Source organism: Oncorhynchus clarkii, chromosome 1, assembly GCF_045791955.1.
Source record: "Oncorhynchus clarkii lewisi isolate Uvic-CL-2024 chromosome 1, UVic_Ocla_1.0, whole genome shotgun sequence".
Taxonomy (NCBI): domain Eukaryota; kingdom Metazoa; phylum Chordata; class Actinopteri; order Salmoniformes; family Salmonidae; genus Oncorhynchus; species Oncorhynchus clarkii.
This window is the reverse complement of record NC_092147.1, coordinates 60,093,789-60,117,619: the sequence shown is the minus strand read 5'-3', so window position 1 is coordinate 60,117,619 and position 23,831 is coordinate 60,093,789. Positions and strand designations below refer to the sequence as shown.

The 23,831-nt window shown below is 42.9% G+C and overlaps 1 protein-coding gene across 1 annotated transcript; it reads left to right on the top strand.

Annotated features, from left to right (window-relative positions):
- Positions 1-53: 53 nt before the first annotated feature.
- On the top strand, positions 54-17,325 carry LOC139409419 (minichromosome maintenance complex binding protein). Its single transcript, XM_071154564.1, has 16 exons — positions 54-242; positions 615-700; positions 851-991; positions 1,321-1,362; positions 1,582-1,672; positions 3,478-3,606; positions 10,899-11,038; positions 11,262-11,359; positions 11,864-12,036; positions 12,250-12,373; positions 12,665-12,779; positions 14,417-14,582; positions 15,068-15,201; positions 15,943-16,107; positions 16,348-16,436; positions 16,551-17,325. Exons 1-16 carry the CDS (start codon positions 185-187, stop codon positions 16,675-16,677), a joined length of 1,878 nt encoding a protein of 625 aa, XP_071010665.1. The 5' UTR covers positions 54-184; the 3' UTR covers positions 16,678-17,325.
- Positions 17,326-23,831: the final 6,506 nt, after the last annotated feature.

Genomic DNA, 23,831 nt, shown 5'->3' with positions numbered 1-23,831 from the left:
GCAGCGGCGACGACGAGGGCGTTGCGTTCTCATGGCTAGTGACGCAAAGTTCCCGCCAGTGTGAACGCGGACTGAGCTGTGCGCTGCTGGAGAGAGAAAGAGAGAAAAGTTATTGAGGAATAACTATTGATATTCTCTGTCGTTTATTTTATCGGCCTTCCAAAAAAAGATTTACTGGTAAATAATGCCGTCGTCTCACGATTGGATAAACAAGCCATTGGGCGTTGTCGAAGCGATGTTTGGTAAGAAGACAAATGCGGTGGAAGAGGTGCTGCTAGCGAGACCATGCTGGTTCAGGAACTTAGCTAGCTAGCCACAGTTAGCTAGCTAGTTACGAGTTTGAAAACAGCTGATTTTCCAGAACAACAAACTGATGAGACTGGAATAACTTACTAATGTTAGCTAACATGGGACTGCTTTAAAAGTGTGGCGTGTGTTTTCGGAGGTCATTCATATTTAGTTGAATTTCTATTCTGTGTTATAATAATAGGTGGTTGTTTCTTATGATTGGTCAATACACATGTTTACGTCTCCCGTTTGTGGCGCCGTGACTTTCTGCTGATCAGCATGCATAATGCGGATGTGGTTTGTCTGTCGCTTCTGTTGTCCTGCAGCCCAGAGCAACTCTAACCCAGAATGGGAAGCAAAAGTGTTGGAATACTTCAAAGGGCAACTGAAGGAAAAGGAATCTCATAGCTGGGTATGGACATTTAAAAAATGTCTCTGAAGAATGCTATTTATTCTCATTTGACTAACATTGGTCACTGTGAACTAGCAGCACACTAAACACTTAAATGAAAATAGAATCCAGCACACCCTTCCTTTGTACATATTTTTGTTTTCATTTCAGGTTCCTTCGCTAAATGATGTGCCCTTGCACTACTTGAAGCCCAACAGCCTTGTGAAATTCCGTTGTTTGGTCCAAGACATGTTTGACCCAGAGTTTTACATGGGAGTGTATGAGACTGTGGACCCCTCAACCAAGGCCAATGTAAGACCTTAATCTCTTCCATTCCTTTGCTTCAGTAGCTGCAGAATGCACTATATTACACAGACACCTGCTGTCAGTGTTATCTGTTGACAATTACCTGCATTGGAATCTGCTAATGAGACTGAGAAATTATAGGATGTTCGAGGTGCATTTCACCTAGCCCTGTGAAAACAACCAGTTTTAGTTTTGTAGATAGTTCATAGTCTATGTACTTGTTGAAAGTGCAGTCAATTTACTGTAATTGGTGGAACTATATGGTAAGTAGGAAAACGTTTTTCCAATCTTGTTCTGTCCCTCCAGTCATTAGTTGTCTGTCTGACATTTCTCAGGTGTTGAGATGTGGGAAGTACAAAGATGTCACAGAATGTGGGGTAAGCTCATCTCTCTAACATTGTCCAAGTTCAGCAGCAGCCATAGTTTGAAAGATGTGTAGCTAATGTATTAGACCTTTGCATGGCAGTCAGGGCAGGTCATTTTGACACAGAGTATGCAAGTGGTGTCTACAATGTAGATTTTAGTTTAAACCCAGGAGTGGTAGTGTTTTAAGATTCAAATTCACGTGACTGCTCTTGATTACCTGTGTTCTTCAGGTGGATTTGAACTCCAGAAACACTGTGACTGCAGAGAGACAGACCTTCTATTGTGTCCCTATTCCAGGAGAGAGCCCTTGGGCTAAAGAGATATCCTTTCTTTCTGCTGTGATATACAGTGCCTTCGGAAAGTATTCAGACCCCTTGACTTTTACCACATGTTGTTATGTTACAGCATTATTCTAAAATGGATTAAAATGTTTAAAAAATCCCCAGCAATCTACACACAATAACCCATAATTACAAAGCAAAAAGGGGTTTTAGACATTTTTGCTAATTTCAAAAAAATTAAGAAACAGAAATATCCCATTTACATCAGTATTCATACACTTTGCTATGAGACTCGAAATGGAGCTCAGGTGCATCCTTTGATCATCCTTGAGATGTTTCTTCAACTTGATTGGAATCCACCTGTGGTAAATTCAATTGATTGGACTTGATTTGGAAGGCACACACCTGTCTATATAAGGTCCCACAGTTGTTAGTGCATGTCAGGGCAAAAACCAAGCCATGATGTCGAAGGAATTGTCCGTAGAGCTCCGAGACAAGATTGTGTCGATGCACAGATCTGAAGAAGGGTACAAAACAAAAATGTCTGCGCCCAAGAACAGTGGCCTCCATCATTCTTAAATATAATAATTTTGGAGACACCAAGACTCTTCCAAGAGCTGGCCTCCTGAGCAATCAGGGGAGAAGGGACTTGTTCAGGGAGGTGACCAAGAACCTGATGGTCACTCTGAAAGAGCTCCAGAGTTCCTCTGTGGAGATGGGAGGACCTTACAGAAGGACCACCACCTCTGCAGCACTTCACCAATCAGGCCTTTGTGGTGGAGTGGCCAGACTCAGTAAAAGGAACATGACAGTCCGCTTGGAGTTTGCTAAAAGGCACCTGAAGAACTCTCAGACCATGAAAAACAAGATTCTCTGGTCTGATGAAACCAAGATTGAGCTCTTTGGCCTGCATGGCAAGCGTCACGTCTGCAGGAAACCTGGCACCATCCCTATGGTGAATCATGGTAGTGGCAGCATCATGCTGTGGGGATGTTTTTCACCAGCTGGGACTGGGAGACTAGTCCGGATCGAGGGAAAGATGTACAGAGAGATCCTTGATGAAACCCTGCTCCAGATCACTCAGGACCTCAGACTGGGGTGAAGCTTTACCTTCCAACAGGACAACGACCCTAAGCACACAGCTAAGACAACAGACAACTTATTAGTGGATTTGGGACAAGTTTCTGATTTTCTTTGAGTGGCCAAGCAGAGCCCGGACTTGAACCCGATCGATCATCTCTAGAGAGACCTGTAAATAGTTGTGCAGCGACGCTCCCCATCCAACCTGACAGAGTTAGAGAGGATCTGCAGAGAAGAATTGGAAAAACTCCCCAGGCGTGGCACACAAGAAGACTCAAGGCTGTAATCACAAAGGTGCTTCAACAAAGTACTGAGTAAAGGGTCTGAATACTTAAGTAAATGTGAAATTTCAGTTTTTATTTTTAATACACTTGCAAAAATTTCACACAACCTGTTTTTGCTTTGTCATTATGGGGTATTATGTATAGATTGATTGAGTGGGGGGGGGACAATTTAATCCATTTTAGAAAAAGACTACCTAACAAAATGTGGTAAAAGTCAAGGTGTCTGAATACTTTCCGAATAATACACTGTATATTCAACAAAGCATTTTAATTTGGCTGTCTGCCAAAAGAGGGGCTTATCCCCCTCTGACATGTTGGTCCAAATTTGGCTTTGAGTCTATGAATATGATTATGCAGTATGCTCTGTGATTATCCATGTTTGTTGAAATGAGTCAGAATTTTGCTCACTATTTGTGTAGGTGCAGTGGTTTGCCTAAATAGCTGTCTCAAGCTATGGAGTTGTTCTTAACTCTGCCACACAGCTATGGCTGTTCTAGTCAGGCAAGAGTTGTCCCATCCACCTCCTATGTCCCAAGCAGACAGAAGCGCAGTTACGAAGAGGACGACGACATGGACACACAACCCCAGAAGCAGAGAGAACCACACACAGGTGGGTACACACCCCTTACGAACTGCTTTACTTGGATGCATGTTTGAGACGTGTTCGTTAGGGCACACTGTAGCAAAACTTTTTAAATAAAACCCGACATGCATTCAGATAGTACCTCCCCGGTTTGGACTATTTTTTTTTCTTATTTTCATGCTTAGTGGGCATGACCCTGGCTGGTTATGACCCTTGAAGACTCAGTTTCAGCAGCACTACAGTGGTTCCTCATTTTTAAAGTTGCATCATTCCGCAGTATAGTATGCTGTGTTATGCTTCGCTGAGTCACAGTGCTTTGCCATTAATGCTCATTTGAAACACCAGAGGGCATCGTTGAGCACGTCTACTCCATCTAGTCTTTTTTATCCTTCTTTTATTAATGAAAATGGTGAACAAATACTGTATGCTTTCCATTGGATATACAGTGTATCTACGTCATGACCTATTATACGCTAGTTTTGTTGGTTGGGCTTTGATTTAACTTTCGTCGGGGCAAATGAGGTCTGTGATATTGAGTTAGAAATGTCAGGCGTTCGTCTTGTCAGGTGAACTGTTGTGTCCTCGTCCTTTGGTCTGATCATTTCATTCAAGCGTTTTAGTTATAAAAAAAATAAGTAACGTAGGGAGCCTTGAATAATTAAACAACAAATGAACTGCATGTTGACTGATTAAATTGCAGTCATGAATGCATATGACTGTTTATAATCTTTCCTGTACTATTGTTGTATTTGTTGTGTTCCAAATGGTCTGACTTTTTTCAGTAGTACATTTCCTTCTCTGCTGCCAATTGCCAGGTATCTCAATTGTTATTAGCCAATGCCCATCACGTGTTCGGGTCCTTCTCGCAGACATTGCAGCTTCAAAGCAGGCTACAAGTGAAGACCGACTGATGCAACGGAGCGCGTAACGTAACAAAATGTGGGAAAATTCAAGGGGTCTGAATACTTTTCAAAGTGCATTCAGAAAGTATTCAGACCCTGTGACTTTTTCCACATTTTGTTACAGCCTTGTTCTAAAATGGATGATTAAATCAATCTACACACAATACCCCATAATGGAAAATTGTTTTTGCAAATTTTATAAAAGTATTCAGACCTTATACTTAGTACTTTGTTGAAGCCCCTTTGGCAGCGATTACATCCTTGAGTCTTCTTGGGTATGACGCTACAAGCTTGGCACACCTGTATTTGGGGATTTTCACACAATACCCCATAATGACAAAGCGAAAACATGTTTATAGAAATTTGTGCAATTTTTTTAATAACAGTAACCTTATTTACACAAGTATTCAGGCCCTTTGCTGTGAGTCGAAATTGAGCTCAGGTGCATCCTGTTCCCATTGATCATCCTTGAGATGTTTCTACAACTTGATTGCAGTTGACAGTGCATTTCAGAGCAAAAACCAAGCCATGAGGTTGAAGGAGTTGTCCGTGGAGCTCCGAGACAGGATTGCGTCGAGGCACAGATCTGGGGAAGGGTACCAAAAAAATTCTGCAGCATTGAAGGTCCCGAAGAACACAAGGGCCTCCATCATTCTTAAATGGAGGAAGTTTGGAACCGTCAATGGTCTTCCTGAGCAATCGGGGGAGAAGGGCCTTGTTCAGGGAGGTGACCAAGAACCAAGTGGTCACTCTGACAGAGCTCCAGAGTTCCTCTGTGGAGATGGTTGAACTTCTGAAAGGTTCTCCCATCTCTGCAGCACTCCATCCAGGCCTTTATGGTAGAGTGGCCAGACGGAAGCCACTCTTCAGTAAAAGGGACATGACAGCCTGCTTGGAGTTTGCCAAAAGGCACTTAAAGGACTCTGACCATGAGAAACAATATTCTCTGGTCTGATGAAACCAAGATTGGCCTGAATGCCAAGCGTCACGTCTTGAGGAAACCTGCACCATCCCTACGGTGTGAAGCATGGGGGTGGCAGCATTAAGCTGTGGGGATGTTTTTCAGCGGCAGCGACTGAAAGACTAGTTAGGATCAAGGCATAGATGAGCGGTATAAAGTACAGAGATCCTTGATGAAAACCTGGTCTAGAGCGCTCAGGACCTCAGACTGGGGTGACGGTTCAACTTCCCAAAAGGAAAACAACCCTATGCTCACAGCCAAGACGACGCAGGAGTTGCTTCGGGAAAAGACAGTACTGTGCAGCCGTCTTCATAGACCTTGCCAAGGCTTTCGACTCTGTCAATCACTGTATTCTTATCGGCAAACTCAGTAGCCTCGGTTTTTCGGATGACTGCCTTGCCTGGTTCACCAATTACTTTGCAGACAGAGTTCAGTGTGTCAAATCGGAGGGCATGCTGTCCGGTCCTCTGGCAGTCTCTATGGGGGTGCCATAGGGTTCAATTCTTGGGCCGACTCTTTTCTCTGTATATATCAATGATGTTTCTCATGCTGCGGGCGATTCCCTGATCCACCTCTACGCAGACGACACCATTCTATATACTTCCGGCCCGTCCTTGGACACTGTGCTATCTAACCTCCAAACGAGCTTCAATGCCATACAGCACTCCTTCCGTGGCCTTCAACTGCTCTTAAACGCTAGTAAAACCAAATGCATGCTTTTCAACCGTTCGCTGCCCGCACGCCTGACCAGCATCACCACCCTGGATGGTTCCGACCTTGAATATGTGGACATCTATAAGTACCTAGGTGTCTGGCTAGACTCTAAACTCTCCTTCCAGACCCATATCAAACATCTCCAATCGAAAATCAAATCAAGAGTCGGCTTTCTATTCCGCAACAAAGCCTCCTTCACTCACGCCGCCAAACTTACCCTAGTAAAACTGACTATCCTACCGATCCTCGACTTCGGCGATGTCATCTACAAAATTGCTTCCAACACTCTACTCAGCAAACTGGATGCAGTTTATCACAGTGCCATCCGTTTTGTCACTAAAGCACCTTATACCACCCACCACTGCGACTTGTATGCTCTAGTCGGCTGGCCCTCGCTACATATTTGTCGCCAGACCCACTGGCTCCAGGTCATCTACAAGTCCATGCTAGGTAAAGCTCCGCCTTATCTCAGTTCACTGGTTACGATGGCAACACCCATCCGTAGCACGCGCTCCAGCAGGTGTATCTCACTGATCATCCCTAAAGCCAACACCTCATTTGGCCGCCTTTCGTTCCAGTTCTCTGCTGCCTGTGACTGGAACGAATTGCAAAAATCGCTGAAGTTGGAGACTTATCTCCCTCACCAACTTCAAACATCTGCTATCTGAGCAGCTAACCGATCGCTGCAGCTGTACATAGTCTACTGGTAAATAGCCCACCCATTTTCACCCACCTCATCCCCATACTGTTTTTATTTATTTATTTTTCTGCTCTTTTGCACACCAATATCTCTACCTGTACATAACCATCTGATAATTTATTACTCCAGTGTTAATCTGCATAATTGTAATTATTTGCCTACCTTCTCATGCCTTTTGCACACTGTGTATATATAGACTCCCCTTTTTTCTACTGTGTTATTGACTTGTTAATTGTTTACTCCATGTGTAACTCTGTGTTGTCTGTTCACACTGCTATGCCTTATCTTGGCCAGGTCGCAGTTGCAAATGAGAACTTGTTCTCAACTAGCCTACCTGGTTAAATAAAGGTGAAATAAATAAAAATAAAATTTTAAAAAAGTGTCAAGCTCCTTGATTGGCCCAGTCGGAGCCTGGACTTGAACCCGATCCAACATCTCTGGCGAGACCTGAAAATAGCTGTGCAGCAACTCCGCCCATCCAACCTGACAGAGCTTGAGAGGATCTGCAGAGAAGAATGGGAGAAACACCCCAAATACAGGTGTGCCAAGCTTGTAGCGTCATACCTAAGAAGACTTTAGGCTGTAATCGCTGCCAAACGTGCTTCAACAATGTGCTGAGTAAAGGGTCTGAATACTACTGTAAATGTGATATTTCATTTATTATATTTTTAATTAAAAAAGGTTTTTTCTTTGTCCTCGTGGTATTGTGTGTAGATTAATACATTTTAGAATAAGGCTGTAACGTAACACCCGGCCTGCAGTTGAGGCATCGCCATCTGTGAACTCTGCTGGATGCTCTTAATTATTGCCTGATATGTTTATTTAACCAATTCTCCCCTAACCCGAATGACGCTGGGCCAAATTGTGTGCCGCCAAATGGGTCTCCCGGTCGCTGCCGGCTGCGACACAGCCTGGGATCGAACCAGGATCTGTAGTGATGCAGTGCCTTAGACCACTACACCACTCGGGAGGCCCCCAAATCTTATATTTTTGAGTGATGTGATTGGCAATGCACTGAATCATACAGCATTCTGCCGGGCTGAAAGAGGAATTTTGATAATGTTACCGTTTATATCAACACACTCGACACTCCCGTTCAACTCTAAATCGCTTTTGTGTGCGCACCAAATGGATAACTTGAAGTAACATAAGTTAATTAAATAGTTGTAAGGAAAATGTGATTTATTTATTAGCCTAGTGGTTATTAGTATTTTCGGGCATATCGTGTGAATTAGGCCTCGTGTAAAATCCTTGTCAGAAGCTCGAGCTACTGTTGCGTATAGGTTGAGGTTATTTATGGGTTGATCATATAAAAACAATTCAATCCGCTACCCTTTTTCTATAATCGATGCACCTACTGGGAACTCTTAACTGTTTGGACAACATATGAGGTTTCCTAAATATCTGTCGACTAGGTGGAACTCTTATGGCATTGAGGCTGAACAGGATGCGCTCTTAGGCCTACAGCTCAGTGGTGGTTATAAAATGCGTGAAGACATGACTTATTATAATAGTGATCATAATTGTCATAACAATAAGGAGATAAAGAACAAGGAGGGTAGAGGCGCGAGAGCTGCTTGCATATTATTTTTCTGCCTTTTATTACAGCATAGCAATTTTTTTTTTTTTTAAACAGCCGGATTTGTGAAATTGCTTTATCCAACATTTTGATGTTGCGTGCGGTTTGGTGCTCACGGAATCAGTAGGCTATTACATTCAAACAGGCAACAGAAGCAGGATCTGTCTTATTCCTGTAGATATGGATGGTTTATAAAGCCAGGCGCATTTTAAGATAGGCTATTGATTTATAGACCTAATTAAGTTGTTTAGGCTCTCCTCAATTCGCTATTGTGCACAAAGTAACATATAGGGAAAGGCTCCAATTCAATAGTGCCCTGAAGATGGTTTGTGGCTTTCGTTCAAAATAAGATACTATAAAGACTGGTTAAAGACACATTATTTCTGATCATCTTCAGCATTCCCCGTCTCTCTCACTACAGCTAATTTTGTTTGAATTATTATGTGGATTATAATAAATTAACATTTTTAGGGGTTGATGCATTTTTTTTGTGAGGGAAAATCAGGTCTCTGATATTGTGTTAGAAATGTAGAACCTTAGAGGACTTCAGCCTTTAATTAATTTCAAGTTGGCCCTTTTTGGCCGTTAGGCTGCACTTTAAAATAGGTCAGTCTGTATCCTGTATCCTAAACTGTAGCATAAATTGATTTTTCTCACCTAGCCAAGCTATTAGGCTAACCCTTTGTAAATGAATGGAGGTGGGAATTTTTCTGTCCGGGAGTCTCTCTCCTCTTGCGCTTGAGTCCTGCATCGGGCAAAAAAATATCAGCTGGCGGGTGGTCCCAGAGTTGAGGGAATTTGGGTAAATACAATGGCGCAATTACACTTGACATGTGGATTCGGATTAAAAAAAAAAAACATCCGACTCTTCACTAGATCACTATATGGTTCCTAAGGATAAAGCGTCACCTACAGATGGATTTTGTGGTGTCGGAGAGAAGCCAGCCTGCGACCACGCACGTTGAATGACGTCTTTTTCCTGAAAAGCAATTTGAAGAAATCAAGAGTGATGAAAGTTTTGTTTTTAGTAGCTTTCGCTGTATTAGAAGGCTCTTTTCAAAGCGATTTGAATTGTCAGTGTGCCGCATTGTGAAAGACAATATATATCGAGGCGTTGTTTCTGTTCAGCCAAGTGTTGAATAGACATGCAGACAAATGAATTAATGCAGGAAAAGCGGAATAATAATCACGTAAGCATTTAGGCTAAATCAATTTGTTATTTTGTTGGGTAATGGATTGACTCTCGGAACTCCATAAATCAGCTTTTTTCCCCTTGAGTGTAATCGTTCATTCAGAAGGTTAAACCCACAAGTCTGAGGTCGGCAGTTAATTAAATTAGATTACCGGGTTAATTTTTCATTAGGTTAAAATAATCCATGCCGCCTCGCAATGTTCTAAAGTGTAAAAGTTATTGGGCGGTGTTAGAAAGTTGTCTGTCAGAAGTATTACAATGGAAATGTGCTGTTTAATCTGTCTTGTCAGCGCACTTCAAGACGTGGTATATGAAGGTGCGTGCAGTGAGATTACCCGATGGGTTGGAGGATACTTTTCTTGTCAATCATCTTGAGAGAGAAAAAATGTATACTTAAGTGGAAATCAACCGATATTCCATTAACACGACGGAAAGGTCAAAGGCTTTATTATCTAAATGTTGAAAGTGCGTGGGCCACGGAGAGGAACAAAATGGTGCCGTTTGAGGCCATGTGGTGGAGAGTCATGCTGAAGGGGGGGGCGGGGGGCGTGAGCATGTGGAAATGAGCGGGTGTGATGTCGTTGATCATTGTGTGATGTTTTTGTCATGTAAAAAAAAAATTGGGAAAATTACAGCTCCTAAACACGAATCTGATTTTGAATAGGATTTAATTGATTTCTTTCGTTTACATTCTTCATTGTAACCATAATGTCACAAATAATTGAGAAGGTGAACTTTTTTAAACTTTTTTTTAAGAAGTTTTATTAGACTATCAGAAAGAATGTCTTATTTATTTTGATCCAGGGCCACAAATGAGTGAGTTAGTGGGCCCCAAAAATAGCCTACTAAATAGGCCAAGCCTAAACAAATACATTCAATTGTCTAAATAAACAAGTACATTTTAATAAATAAAACAAATTAAATTGCTCAGCTCTTGAAAATATGGGCAACCTTTTTCCGTCCGTATCCTCGCAGGACTCCTTCAGTTTCTTCTTCACATCAGCAAAGGAGGACTCCTCCATGTTTCAGAAACTCTCTTCATCAAGAGGGGGTATCGGTATTTCCACACTGTGGTAAATAAAGCCAGTTTGTAATCTTCGATTTTCTTTCTGTGTTTTTCGATGGCGAGAAACCAAAAGCATAATCGGTGTTCTAACTCCCCCTTGTGATCGTGTGGCGCAATGATGGAATGATGCAATTTACCACTATCTGCCACAGTGTCGCGGCAAAACACAACTTTTTATACCAACCGTTCTCTCTTCTATTTACAGAGCCCCATGGCAACGGGGACTCCAAGCGGCAGGAGACCGAAGCCCCCTCCAGCCAGACAACTGCCCCCTCAGACTGTTCCTCCCATCTGGACCTCAACTTTCCCCTGCCGGGGGAGAGGGGCCCAGCCTGTCTAGTGAAGGTAAAACAAACCAAATCATCCTGGGTGATTTTCAGGCCCAGCCTGTCCAGTGAAGGTAAAACAAACCAAATCATCCTGGGTGATTTTCAGGCCCAGCCTGTCCAGTGGTTGATTTATATTATATTTTGCCTGGGTTCTGTAACTAGCCTATTTGTGTGTCAGAATAGTCAAGTGATTCCAAAGATCCCATTTGACTCGGACTCACCAGGTGCTCTGTTGACAGGTCTATGAGGGGTTGGACAGCTTCAAACTGAACGACACACTGGAGATCTACGGGATTCTCTCCGTCAACCCAGTCCTGACTGTGCTGGGCGAAGAAAAGTAAGGCGCTTGAGTTTGTTTTTAAATTAGTTTTTTTTTTTAAATAATTTAAAATATATATAAATGTACCCCCCTTTTTCTCCCCAATTTCGTGGTATCTATAGTAGTTACTATCTTGTCTCATCGCTACAACTCCCATGCGGGCTCGGGAGAGACGAAGGTCGAGAGCCATGCGTCCTCCGAAACACAACCCAACCAAGCCGCACTGCTTCTTAACACAGCGCGCATCCAACCCGGAAGCCAGCCGCACCAATGTGTCGGAGGAAACACCGTGCACCTAGCGACCTGGTCAGCGTGCGCTGCGCCCGGCCCGCCACAGGAGTCGCTAGTGTGCGATGAGACAAGGATATCCCGACCGGCCAAACCGGGTTAGGGAGGGTTTTGCTCTGGGCTCCTTCCCAGAGTCTCTTGTGGCACAGCGATGCAGTGCGTCACCCAGGAGGCCCCTTGTTTTAGTTGTGTTTTGTGCATCCGTATTGCTCACAGCATTGTGTATCCACACAGAGACCCCTCTATGTTGCTGCTAAACCCCACCGAGAGTATGGAGACTCCAGAGGAACAGAGAGCTCATGACCCCCCTGCTTCCCTGGTTCCCCGTCTCCACATGCTGTACGCCCGCCCCCTGCAACACAACAACCCTCTTCTGCCCTCTGCTCCCACAGAGGACCAAAGCGCCTGTAAGACTGGGACACATCACAATATACATTTACTTGTCTTCACTGAGGGGCGGTGCATTTCTCCCACTGACATCAATTCATGATTTATGCAAAAAAAAATCAGAATTTGGACCTGATTTTGTATGCTTTAAAAACAAAACAAATCTAATTATAGGGGTCCTTAACTGTTATGTGGAGTGTCTGTTTTAAACTTTTGTGTCTCCCCCTTCTCAGTTGTATCCTCTTTCCTGGTTGAGATGGCATCGGTGAGGGCAGAGCTGCTCGCTTACCTCACCCACGTTCTTCTGGGAGACGGACTGGCTGCCGAGTACCTCTTACTGCACCTCATCTCTAACGTGTGCGTGTGCCCTCCATACACAAAGGGATGGTTTCCCAAAACCCAGCGTGAGCTTACTCCTGGCCTAAAACAATTTAGTGGACGTTCTCCATTTGAGAATGATTTTTTAACCCAGGACGAGGCTTAATCTAGGTTCGGTGAAACCGTGCCAGAGATATACGATGTCTATTTTAATTTCTCTATTTATGACTCTTGTCTGTAGTGCGTAGTAAGTACCACCGCTACTCTTTATTGTAACAAGCTCCTCAAGGTGGTTCCTGATAGTTATTGTGTGGGTCTCTGCATTCACAGGTATACCAGGCGGGATGTCCTGCCTTTGGGTAAATTCACCCTGAATCTGAGTGGCTGCCCGCTCAACTCCTACACAGAGCGACTCTATCAGATCGTCCAACAGCTGGTGCCTTGTGTGAGTTAATATTCTTTATCGTGGCCCGCGTTAAATCAACTGGTTTGACTGTTGTTTGAGATTTTGAATTGAGATGTCGCAGCACGTTTTGGGTGCCACTAGTAATTGAGATAAAAATTTGAGTAGAACAGTAACTCCAGACAGAAGTATGGCAGTACAGTTTCTTCATTTTTCATGACTAAATGAATTTATCCTTCCATGTGAAGGTAAGTATTAGAATAGAGTCTGGCAATAGTGAAAGAAGGCACACTTTGTAGAACTCTAGGATGACAATTAGGGATCCATGGGCTTGAGGGTTGTTCCAAATCTGAGGGGAGTGGCTTTGGAGTTTGACGGTTTGAATGTATACATATCCCAGAGAGAAATTTGCTTGTAAACACACACTACCGTTCAAAAGTTTGGGGTCACATAGAAATGTCCTTGTTTATGAAAGAGAACCATCTTTTTTTTCCCCATTTTAAAATAAAATCTAAATAGAGTAGACATTGTTAATGTTGTAAATGCCTATTGTAGCTGGAAACGGCTGATTAAATGTATTTATTTATATCTACATAGGTGTAGAGAGGCCCATTATCAGCAACCATCACTCCTGTGTTCCAATGGCACGTTGTGTTAGCTAATCCAAGTTTATCATTACAAAAGGCTAATTGATCATTAGAAAACCCTTTTGCAATTATGTTAGCACAGCTGAAAACTGTTGTTCTGATTTAAAGAAGCAATAAAACTGGCCTTTAGACTAGTTGAGTGTCTGGAGCATCATAATTTGTGGGTTCGATTACAGGCTCAAAATGGCCAGAAACAAAGACCTTTCTTCTGAAACTCGTCAGTCTATTCTTGTTCTGAGAAATGGAGGCTATTCCATGTGAGAAATTACCAAGAAACTGAAGATCTCATACAACGCTGTGTACTACTCCCTTCACAGAACAGCACAAACGGGCTCTAACCAGAATAGATAGTTTGAGAAACAGACCCCTCCCATCACAAATCCTCAACTGGCAGCTTCATTAAATAGTACCCGTAAAACACCAGTCTCAAGACCAATGATGGTCTAGGGCAAGGCCCATTTAGTTCCAGTGAAGGAAAATCTTAACACTACAGCGTACAATGACATTCTAGACGATTCCGTGCTTCCAACTTTCTGGCAACAGTTTGGGGAAGGCCCTTTCCTGTTTCAGCATGACAATGCCCCCGTGCACAAAGCGAGGTCCATACAGAAGTGGTTTGTTGAGATAGGTGTGGAAAAACTTGACCTCAACTCCATTGAACACCTTTGGGATGAATTGGACCGCCGACTGCGAGCCAGGCCTAATTGCTCAACATCTGTGCCCGACCTCACTAATGCTCTTGTGGCTGAATGGAAGCAAGTCCCCGCGGCAATGTTCCAACATCTAGTGTAAAGCCTCCCCAGAAGAGTGGAGGCTGTTATAGCAGTAAAGAGGAGACCAACTCCATATTAATCCCTGTGATCTTTGGAATGAGATGTTTGACAAACAGGTGTCCACATACTTTTGGTCATGTAGTGTACATTGCATGAATATAACCTATCGCACAACATACATTACAAGACTTGAACCGGCAGACAGTTTATCGATGTACGTTAAAGTAACTTTGGTTACTGTTTTTCTTCTCCCCGGTAGTCATACCGTCTCAGTATGAGCCTCCACACAATGAACAGCATGCGTCTGGTGCCTAAGAAGGACTATGTGGCCAACCGGCTGGTGAGTGGAGCCTTGCAGCTGGCCAGGAACACCTCCCTCTTCCTTGATGAGACGCAGCTGGAGCAGGGTCAACTGGACAGCTCAGGTAAGAGGAGGGGGCACTGTGAACTACTGGCCGCAACTAGGGCTTTGGCCCTGAGCCACTAGGGAAAGAAACTGAGGCCCTGCCCAGAAACAACTTTTAAGCTCGGACACTTGTGTAGATCTGAGAGGATTTGATAGGTGTTCATAATGTGGCGATTGCTCCACCTTGCCCTCTGATAGGCTATGTGGAATTTTCCACATTGCTTGTACCTGTCGTATCCTCTCAGATCTCCACAAGTGGGGATAGGTGGCAGGGACAAGGGGTTGTTCCTGGGCAGCGCGAAATAACTACGGCGACTGGGAGCACATTTTTAAGACGAGCGCGCAGCATGTATCGGGAGTGCCTCTAGCTGTCGTGTGCGAAGTCCGGGGTATATTAATGCATTAATTTGGTTTACCAATTGCGGTAGTGCAATGTCATGTAAATCCGTTGGAAATAGCTTTGTGCCGTGTCGAGATGTCCATAGATATCCGTGTGTGCTGTAGGTGTGCGGAACATCACTGCCCTGGGGAACCTGATCTCTTGGCAGAAGGTTGATTATGACTTCAGCTACCACCAGATGGAATTCCCCTGCAATATTAACGTGCTCGTCACATCAGAGGGCCGATCGCTGCTGCCGGTGAGTACAAAAGAGGCTCTGAGGAGGCAAGGCCCACACACCAGAGGGCGTAAGAGGTGTGTGTGTGTGTGTGTGTGTGTGTGTGTGTGTGTGTCCGCGTGCGTGCAGAGGTTAGGTTTCAGCCAGGATGTCAGGAGACTGACACGTGTCAAATGCCATGGGGTTGTTTCCAACCAGCGCCATCATGCTGCCCCCATCTCGCTGCCCATTGGTCTCCCCCCAGCCCCCTAGCAGCGCCGTGGTCTGGCTTTAGAACTTGGCCTCACTGTGTTGCAAATGGCCAAAGGAATGCGCTGTGTGCTATTTCTGTGTGTTTGGTGGAATGGAGTTGCTATGGCTGCAGCTGTGCCACCGGGACAATCCTGGCCAGAGGCGTCGGGATTGGGCCGTCTATCAGGCCACGCCACAGTGAAGGGCAGGGTGAATGTGTCATAAACAACTGTGGGAGCAGATGGTCACAAGTTCATCTTCCTTGTCGAGGATGAGTGCCGTGTTGCGAATGTGAAATGAGCTGCTGAAGTTCAATATACACACACCCAACTCGGGTTTAAGTGAACCAGTGCTCACCAGCACCAGAGGTTTGAAATCAAGCCCTCGACTTGAGGACTTCCCGCAAATACCTCGTCAACATATTTGCCACACTCCCATTGACTGGATGGTCTGAATCTTTTTCGGGCCGTTACAGGAAATAACCCCCCCGTGTGATGTGTTTATCATAGAATCTCTGCTCCCATTCCACAGTCAGACTGCCAGGTGCCCCTACAGCCCCAAGTGACCCCACCCAACATGGAGGATTATCTCGCTACCATCCACATGGCACAGTTCACCTCACAGATTAACAAGTTCCGTGTGTACCTGAGTCTGGCCCGTACCCTCGACTACAGCATCTCTGATGAGGTCACCAAGGTGAATGCTACTTTTGATTGTTCAGATTTCCAGCCTTTGTTATGAACCCAGCTTCTATGCTGAATGCAATATTGAATAGTTAAGCTCAGTCAAGGTTTTGTTTTATGTCGTGGTAAGGCATCAGGTTTACAAGACCTGTGGTTACTCTGACCACTCCCTCTATTTTCTATAGAAATGAGCCTAATTTGTTTCTTATTTTTGTTAAATCTTAATCAGTTGCCTTGTTACTGTTTTCCACAGGCAGTTGAGGATGACTTTGTTGACATGCGCAAAGATGACCCCCAGAGCGTCACCGCAGAGGACCTGCATAGGATGCTTGTCGTCGCAAGGTACGTGGGAAGTTATTCAGCCATGCTTGTCCTGACGTCTTAATTCAGCATAACATGCTCCTCAAGTTAAGCAATCATTTTCTGTAGCTAAATCGGCATAACGCTTGTCCCCAGGTTGCTCTCCTTAAGTTTGGGACAGACCACCCTTTCCCGAGATGGATGGATGAGAGCCAAGCACATAGACATGCTTCGCAGGAGCAGGACCGAACAACAGAAGAGTCTCAATGGCAACGAGCCTTAATCACAAACACCCCATCCGGTGTGGATATAAAAAAATATGTTATGTGGAACAAACATTTTTCATTTTGATACCAGAAGAGCAATTTCTTTTTTGAAAAGTTCAACTTAATAAAACTTATGTACAAAAGTTTTTGTTCTTTTTGCGTAGCACTGGGATTGTATTTAGCTTTTTTTGCTTCAGTGTTGGGAGATCAGGTTAAGCTTTTTATCAGTTATATTTGCAATTTCTTGATAACATTTTAAAATCCTGGCAAAAGAAATGACAGGACTAATTGTTACTGTGGGATGTTTTCAGTGCTTTGTATGTTACTGCCTTGAACTCCATTGAAGTACTGTTTACGTTTGGGATTCAATCCAGGTAAATTTGAACTAACGCAGAATATGCTAAACCAATGTTGACTTTCCTCCCCTTACTCTAGACCAAATGTTGTAGGTTTTAGATGAACATGTTGGATCTGGTACTAAAAGTATATGTAAATAGGGCATTTTGAGATCATATTTTATTCTCCCCATTTTATGCCTGAAAGTTCTCAGGGGTCAATACATTGATCATGATTAGCCAAATGACCTTCCCCAAAATGTAATTCTTGCTTTATGGGATCAGTTTGTGAATGATTGTTTGACTCATTAAAATATGGATAGCTTGCCATTTGTTATTTTGGGCTAATTATTTTTAGGGACACTCTGGAATGCATATATCCAATTTACAGTACCAGTCAAAAGTTTGGACACACCTACGGTACTTGAGGGATTTTTTAAACTATTTTCTACATTGTAGAATAGTGAAGACATGTAACCAAAAAAGTGTAAAACAAATCTAAATATTTTATGAGATTCTTCAAAGGAGACACCCTTTGTCTTAACAGCTTTGCACACTTGTCATTCTCTCAACCAGCTTCATGAGGTAGTCATCTGGAATGTGGAAAATTAAGAACTTTGAACGTTTCAAGTGCAGTCGCAAAAACCAAGCGCTATGATTAAACTGTCATGATGACCGCCACAGGAAAGGAAAACACATAGTTAGTTACCTCTGATGCAGAGGATAAGTTCATTAGTTACCAGCTACAGAAATTGCAGCCCAAATAAATGTTAACGGACTCACCTCAACATCAACTGTTCAGAGGAGACTAAATCAGGCCTTCATGGTCAAATTGCCGCCAAGAAACCACCACTAAAGAACACCAATAAGAAACTTGTTTGGGCCAAGAAATACAAGCAATAGACATTAGACTGGTAGAAATCTGTCTTTTGGTCTGAGTCCAAATGAGATTTTTGGTTCTAACCGCCGTGTCTGAGATGCAGTGTAGGTGAACGGATGATCTCTGCATGTGTGGTTCCCACCCTGAAGCATGGAGGAGGTGGTGTGGGGCTGCTTTGCTGGTGACACTGACTTATTTAGAATTCAAAGCACACTTAACCAGCATGGTTACCACAGTCACTAAGCGCAAACCAGATGGGATGCTGTCATTTGTTTTTCAACAGGACAATGACCCAACACACCTCCAGGCCGTGTAAGAGCTATTTGACTAAGGAGAGTGGAGTGCTGCATCAGATGACCTGGCCTTTTCAATCACCTGACCTCAACCCAATTGAGATGGTTTGGGATGAGAGTGAAGGAAAAGCAGCCAACAAGTGCTCAGCATATGTTGGAAAATTATTCCAGGTGAAGCTGGTTGAGAAAATGCCAAGAGTGCAAAGCGGTCATCAAGGCGGCTACTTTGAAGAATCTCAAATATATATTTTTGTGTAAACACTTTTTTGGTTACTACAATGTAGAAAATAGTAAAAGAAAAACCCTTGAATGAGTAGGTGTGTCAACCTTTGACTGGTACTGTAATACGACAGTTGGGTGAACATTTTCACGCTTCAACTCATGAAACAGATTCAGAACAGTTGGACGTAAAATAGTTAATACCTTCAATTTACTGAAATTCAAGACTAGCTACAGTATATTTTTCATGAACACAGGGAAAAAGGACAACAGTAGAAATATGAATAAATAGGATATTTTAATATTCAATAAGAGTACAACATGAAAACATGACAAGTCAGTTTAAAGAGATGGAAGTACAACCACAGACATGGGACAGTGCAGGAAAATGTACTTAGATGTTGTGCAATTGTGTTGCGTCACCACTCACAATAAATGTAACTACATTTTCTATGGGCAGGATTAGGGTTGCAAACCTAGGCAGGATCCTTACTGGAGCATGTCTGGTATAAAAGTGAGTGTTTCCCAACCCAGGTCCTCGAGTAACCACAACAGTACACATTTTTATTGTAACCCCGGACAAACACACCTGATTCAGCATGTCAACTAATCATCAAGACCTCAATGAGTTGAATGAGGGGTGTTTGTCAAGGGCTACAACAAAACTGTGTACTGTTGGGGGTGCTCGAGGACCAGGGTTTGGAAACACTGGTAAGTGAAGTCAACCATTGAGCGTTTAGTACTATTCTGTATGTAGATCCAAGACTCAGTTTAGTACGATATGTTACATTTGGTATGGTTACACAAGACAGATGGTTACTTAAGGCAAAAAAACAGGGAGGTTGGTGGGTAGATGGGTGGGCGTATAACGCCAACATCTAGCAACCCAAAAGTTGCGAGCTCAAATCTCATCACTGACAACTTTAACATTGTAGCTAATTAGCAACTACTTGCTACTTTGCATGTTAGCTAACCCTTCCGCCTAACCCTAACCCTTTAATCTAACTCCTGAACTTAACCCTAACCCCTACACTAGCTAACTCTAGCCAAAGAAAAATACCCAATTCCAACACTAAAACCCCATCTCAAAAGGAATGTTTACACTTTAAAGAAACGTAATTTTTACAGTAGGTCCGAGTTGCTTCAGTCCAGTATATGCGTTCCTAAATACAATAAAATCACAAATGCAACCCTTAGCCCTGCTTAAAGCCTTATTATATTCCTATTGCATTGCAGCGATCATATTAAAGCTTTGGCAGTGCAAGACAATATCAGCAGGTCTGGTGACTGAGGAGTCAGCACCCACAATTCCCAGGACAGACAACAGACTCACTATATAAAGGCTACACAGAAACATGTACAACCATCCCAGACTCTGGGATACAGCGGGTGAGCAAGCTACACCACTGAATGCTGTGAAGAACAGATGAAATGACAGATTAGTACAGAAACAAACGTTATAAAGGAGACAGTGACCATTTATCTTGGGATATTCCTGCCTGAGGAAGAACAGAAGATACTCCTAGTAGAAGCTACCACACCCAGAGGAGTTTAATAAAGAGGTTGAAATGAGTTAGGGGCTGGTCCTAACTAAGTATTCATTCCTTTAGGGCAGGGGTCGACAACTCGATTCAGCCGCGGGCCGATTTGTTTTCTTGAGCTGATGGTCGTCGGGGGGGCCGGAACATAATTGCAAATTAACTGCAAGAAGCCCAAACCGATATAATATTGGAATTAAATGTAATAATTTCAAATCTTGCTTTCATTTGTTTATAATCACGTGTCTCTATTATTCTTGGAAATACTTGAACAGATTTCTCAAATTAAAGTCACTTGAAGCTCATTCCCTGGTGTTTTCTTATATCCAACAAAGACCATTAAAACAAACAAAAAAATATTTTGGGGTTCAGAAAACTTGGGGGGGGGGGGGGAAATAACCCTGCTTTAGGGGGTGTCGTCAGTGTTTAAACAGGGCTCTCCAACCCTGTTCCTAGAGCGATACCGTCCTGTAGGTTCACTCCAACCCTAATCTAGCACACCTGACTAATAATTAGCTGTTGAGCTGTATCAGGTTAATTACAACTGGGGTTGGAGCGAAAACCTACAGGAGGGTAGCTCTTCAGGAATAGGGTTGGAGAATACTGGTTAAGAATCAGTAACACATTCCAATGGATCACACTAACCAAATGAAAGTAGCGCTGCACTGCCTGGTTCCCAGATGATCTTATGGTTTGGCCCATAAACCACAGGGAAAAGGCCATGGATCAACAGGAAAGACCTGCTGGAGCACCACCCTTTGATTGGGAGTTACAGGAGTTACGATACTGTTCTGTACAACTTCCATACATAATGTGTTCACAGCAACACCCCATATTATGAGGTTCACAAGCCTTAATAACACAGTCACATGTATTTATTGTTGATTTAACTAGGCAAGTCAGTTAAGAACAAATTCTCATTTACAATGATGGCCTACCGGAGAACAGTCGTCCTTGCCTTGTTCAGGGGCAGAACGACTGTCAGTTCGGGGATTCGATCTAGCAACCTTTCGGTTACTGGCCCAACGCTCTAACCGCTAGGCTACCTGCCGCCCCAGATGGCATATACTAAACACATAACATAATCATTAGATACAGGGCATAATCATTACATATAAGGAATGTTTCTGTAGGGCCTTCTCGGACTAAAAAAGCACATCAAATGGATAATCTTCATAAACACTTTTTTTTGTCCAGTATTAGACTTAATCTAGGTCCAGGAAACTGGCCTATGCGGTGTACCTGTGTCAAATGCCATTCCATTGACTCAATATGTATGCAAGTTTGTATCCCTCCAAAAGTTTTACATCACAGATATTAGAGTTCTATTTCTACAGAGGGCACACAAATATACCATCAGCAGGTGCCTGGGATGCTTTTCTGCACATCTGTTACACAATCTCCAGTCTCCCAAAGGACTGGCAATGCAAGATTATTACACAAACATGAGCCACACAAACACACACACGAAGCTCATGTCCATGAGTATTCAACACAATTTAAAAGCATATAAGCCGGGTGATGGAATATCCCAAGATAAAGATGGCGTTACCCTGAAAAGGATCTCATATACAGTACCAAGATCAAACGAATGATGCTGCAACATGATGGAATAAACTAAACTCTAAAAAGGTGGATTTGCCATAAATACCTGTTATACACAATCTCCCACTTTCATTTCCTGTTAAAGCACACGCTTTAGACTCAGGAGTGCATAAAGCATTTGAAAAGTGTGTTTTTATAAAGGTTTGGACGTGCCACTTTGCATTATTCTATATGCTACTGTACAGTGTCAAACATGTGACAGACGTTGGGTTTCATAAACCTAATGCACCCTCAGACATCAAGTACACTCATTTATGTACAATTTTTATTAAGTCCTCTCTATCCACTAATGCTTACAGAATCAAACCAACATTATTTTGTCAGTTGAAAGTGAATATTGGGTATTCTCAAGTAAACACGCTCATTACCCTTCGGAAATGTTCAGTTGCAGTGCATCTTACTCTAACATCAATATGATCAAAAGCCAAACTGTACCAGTCAAAAGCTTGGACACACCTACTCATTCAAGAGTTTCTCTTTATTTTTTTACTATTTTCTACATTGCAGAATAATAGTGAAGAAACTATATGAAACAACACATATGGAATCATGCAGTAACCAAAAAAAACACACAAAAAAAAAGTGTTAAATCAAAATAGATTTCATATTTCAGATTCTTCAAATAGCCACCCTTTGCCTTGATGACAGCTTTGCACACTCTTTGCATTCTCTCAACCAGCTCCATAGTCACCTGGAATGCATTTCAATTAACAGGTGTGCCTTGTTAAAAGTTCATTTGTGGAATTTCTTTCCTTCTTAATGTGTTTGAGCCAATCACTTGTGTTCTGACAAGGTAAGGGTGGTATAGAGAAGATAAGACCTATTTGGTAAAAGACCACGTCCATATTATGGCAAGAACAGCTCAAATAAGGAAAGAGAAACAACAGTCCATTATTACGTTAAAACATGAAGGTCCTTCAATACGGAAAATTTCAAGAACGTTGAAAGTTACTTCTAACGCAGTCGCAAAAACCATCAAGCGCTATGATGAAACTGGCTCTCACGAGGACCACCACAGGAAAGGAAGACCCATAGTTACCTCTGGTGCAGAGGATAAGTTCATTAGAGTTACCAGCCTCAGAAATTGCAGCCCAAATAAATGCTTAACAGTGTTCAACAGACACATCTCACATCGGAATAGGGCCTTCATGGTTGAATTGCTGCAGAGAAACCACCACTACTAAAGGACACCAATAAGAAGACTTGTTTGAGCCAAGAAACACGAGCAATGGACATTAGACCGGTGGAAATCTGTCTTTTGGTCTGAGGAGTCCAAATTTGAGATTTTTGGTTCTAACCGCCGTGTCTGTGATGCGCAGTATAAGTGAACGGATGATCTCCGCATGTGTGGTTCCCACCCTGAAGCATGGGTGCTTTGCTGGTGACGCTGATTTATTTAGAATTCAAGGCACACTTAACCAGCATGGTTACCACAGCATCCCATCTGGTTTGCGCTTAGTGGGACTATCATTTGTTTTTCAACAGGACAATGACCCAACACACATCCAGGTGGTGTAAGGGCTATTTGACGAAGGAGTGATGGAGTGGCTGCATCAGATGACCTGACCTCAACCCAATTGAGATGGTTTGGGATGAGTTGGACCACAGAGTGAAGGAAAAGCAGCCAACAAGTACTCAGCATATGTGGGAACTCCTTCAAGACTGTTGGAAAAGCATTCCATGTGAAGCTGGTTGAGAGAATGCCAAGAGTGTGCAAAGCTGTCATCAAGGCAAAGAGCTCCTTTGAAAAATCTAAAATATGTTTTCATTTGTTTAACACCTTTTTGGTTACTACATGATTCCATATGTGTTATTTCATAGTTTTGACATCTTCACTATTATTCTACAATGTAGAAAATAATAAAAATAAAGAAAAACCCTTGAATGAGCAGGTGTGTCCAAACTTTTGACTGCTACTATAGTGCTATGTCCATCAATATATGTTGGTCAATAGAAAGGTTCTACACATGGAACAAATATATTTAAGTATTCACTCCCTTGGATTTCTTCACGTTTTGTTGCGTTGGAAAGTTGGATTGAAAAATATTTAATTGTTATCTTTTTGTCATTGATCTACACCATGCATGGGGGAACTCCAGTCCTCAGGGGCCTGATTGACGGCACACTTTTCCCTCAGCTAACACCCCTGACTCCAATAATCAACTAATCACGATCTTCAGTTTAGAACGCAACTAGTTTAATTAGCTTTGTTTGCTAGAGATGGAGCAAAAGAGCGCGGCACCACTCCGGCCCCCCGAGGATTGGAGATGCCCATCCCTGACCTATACAAAAGACTCCATA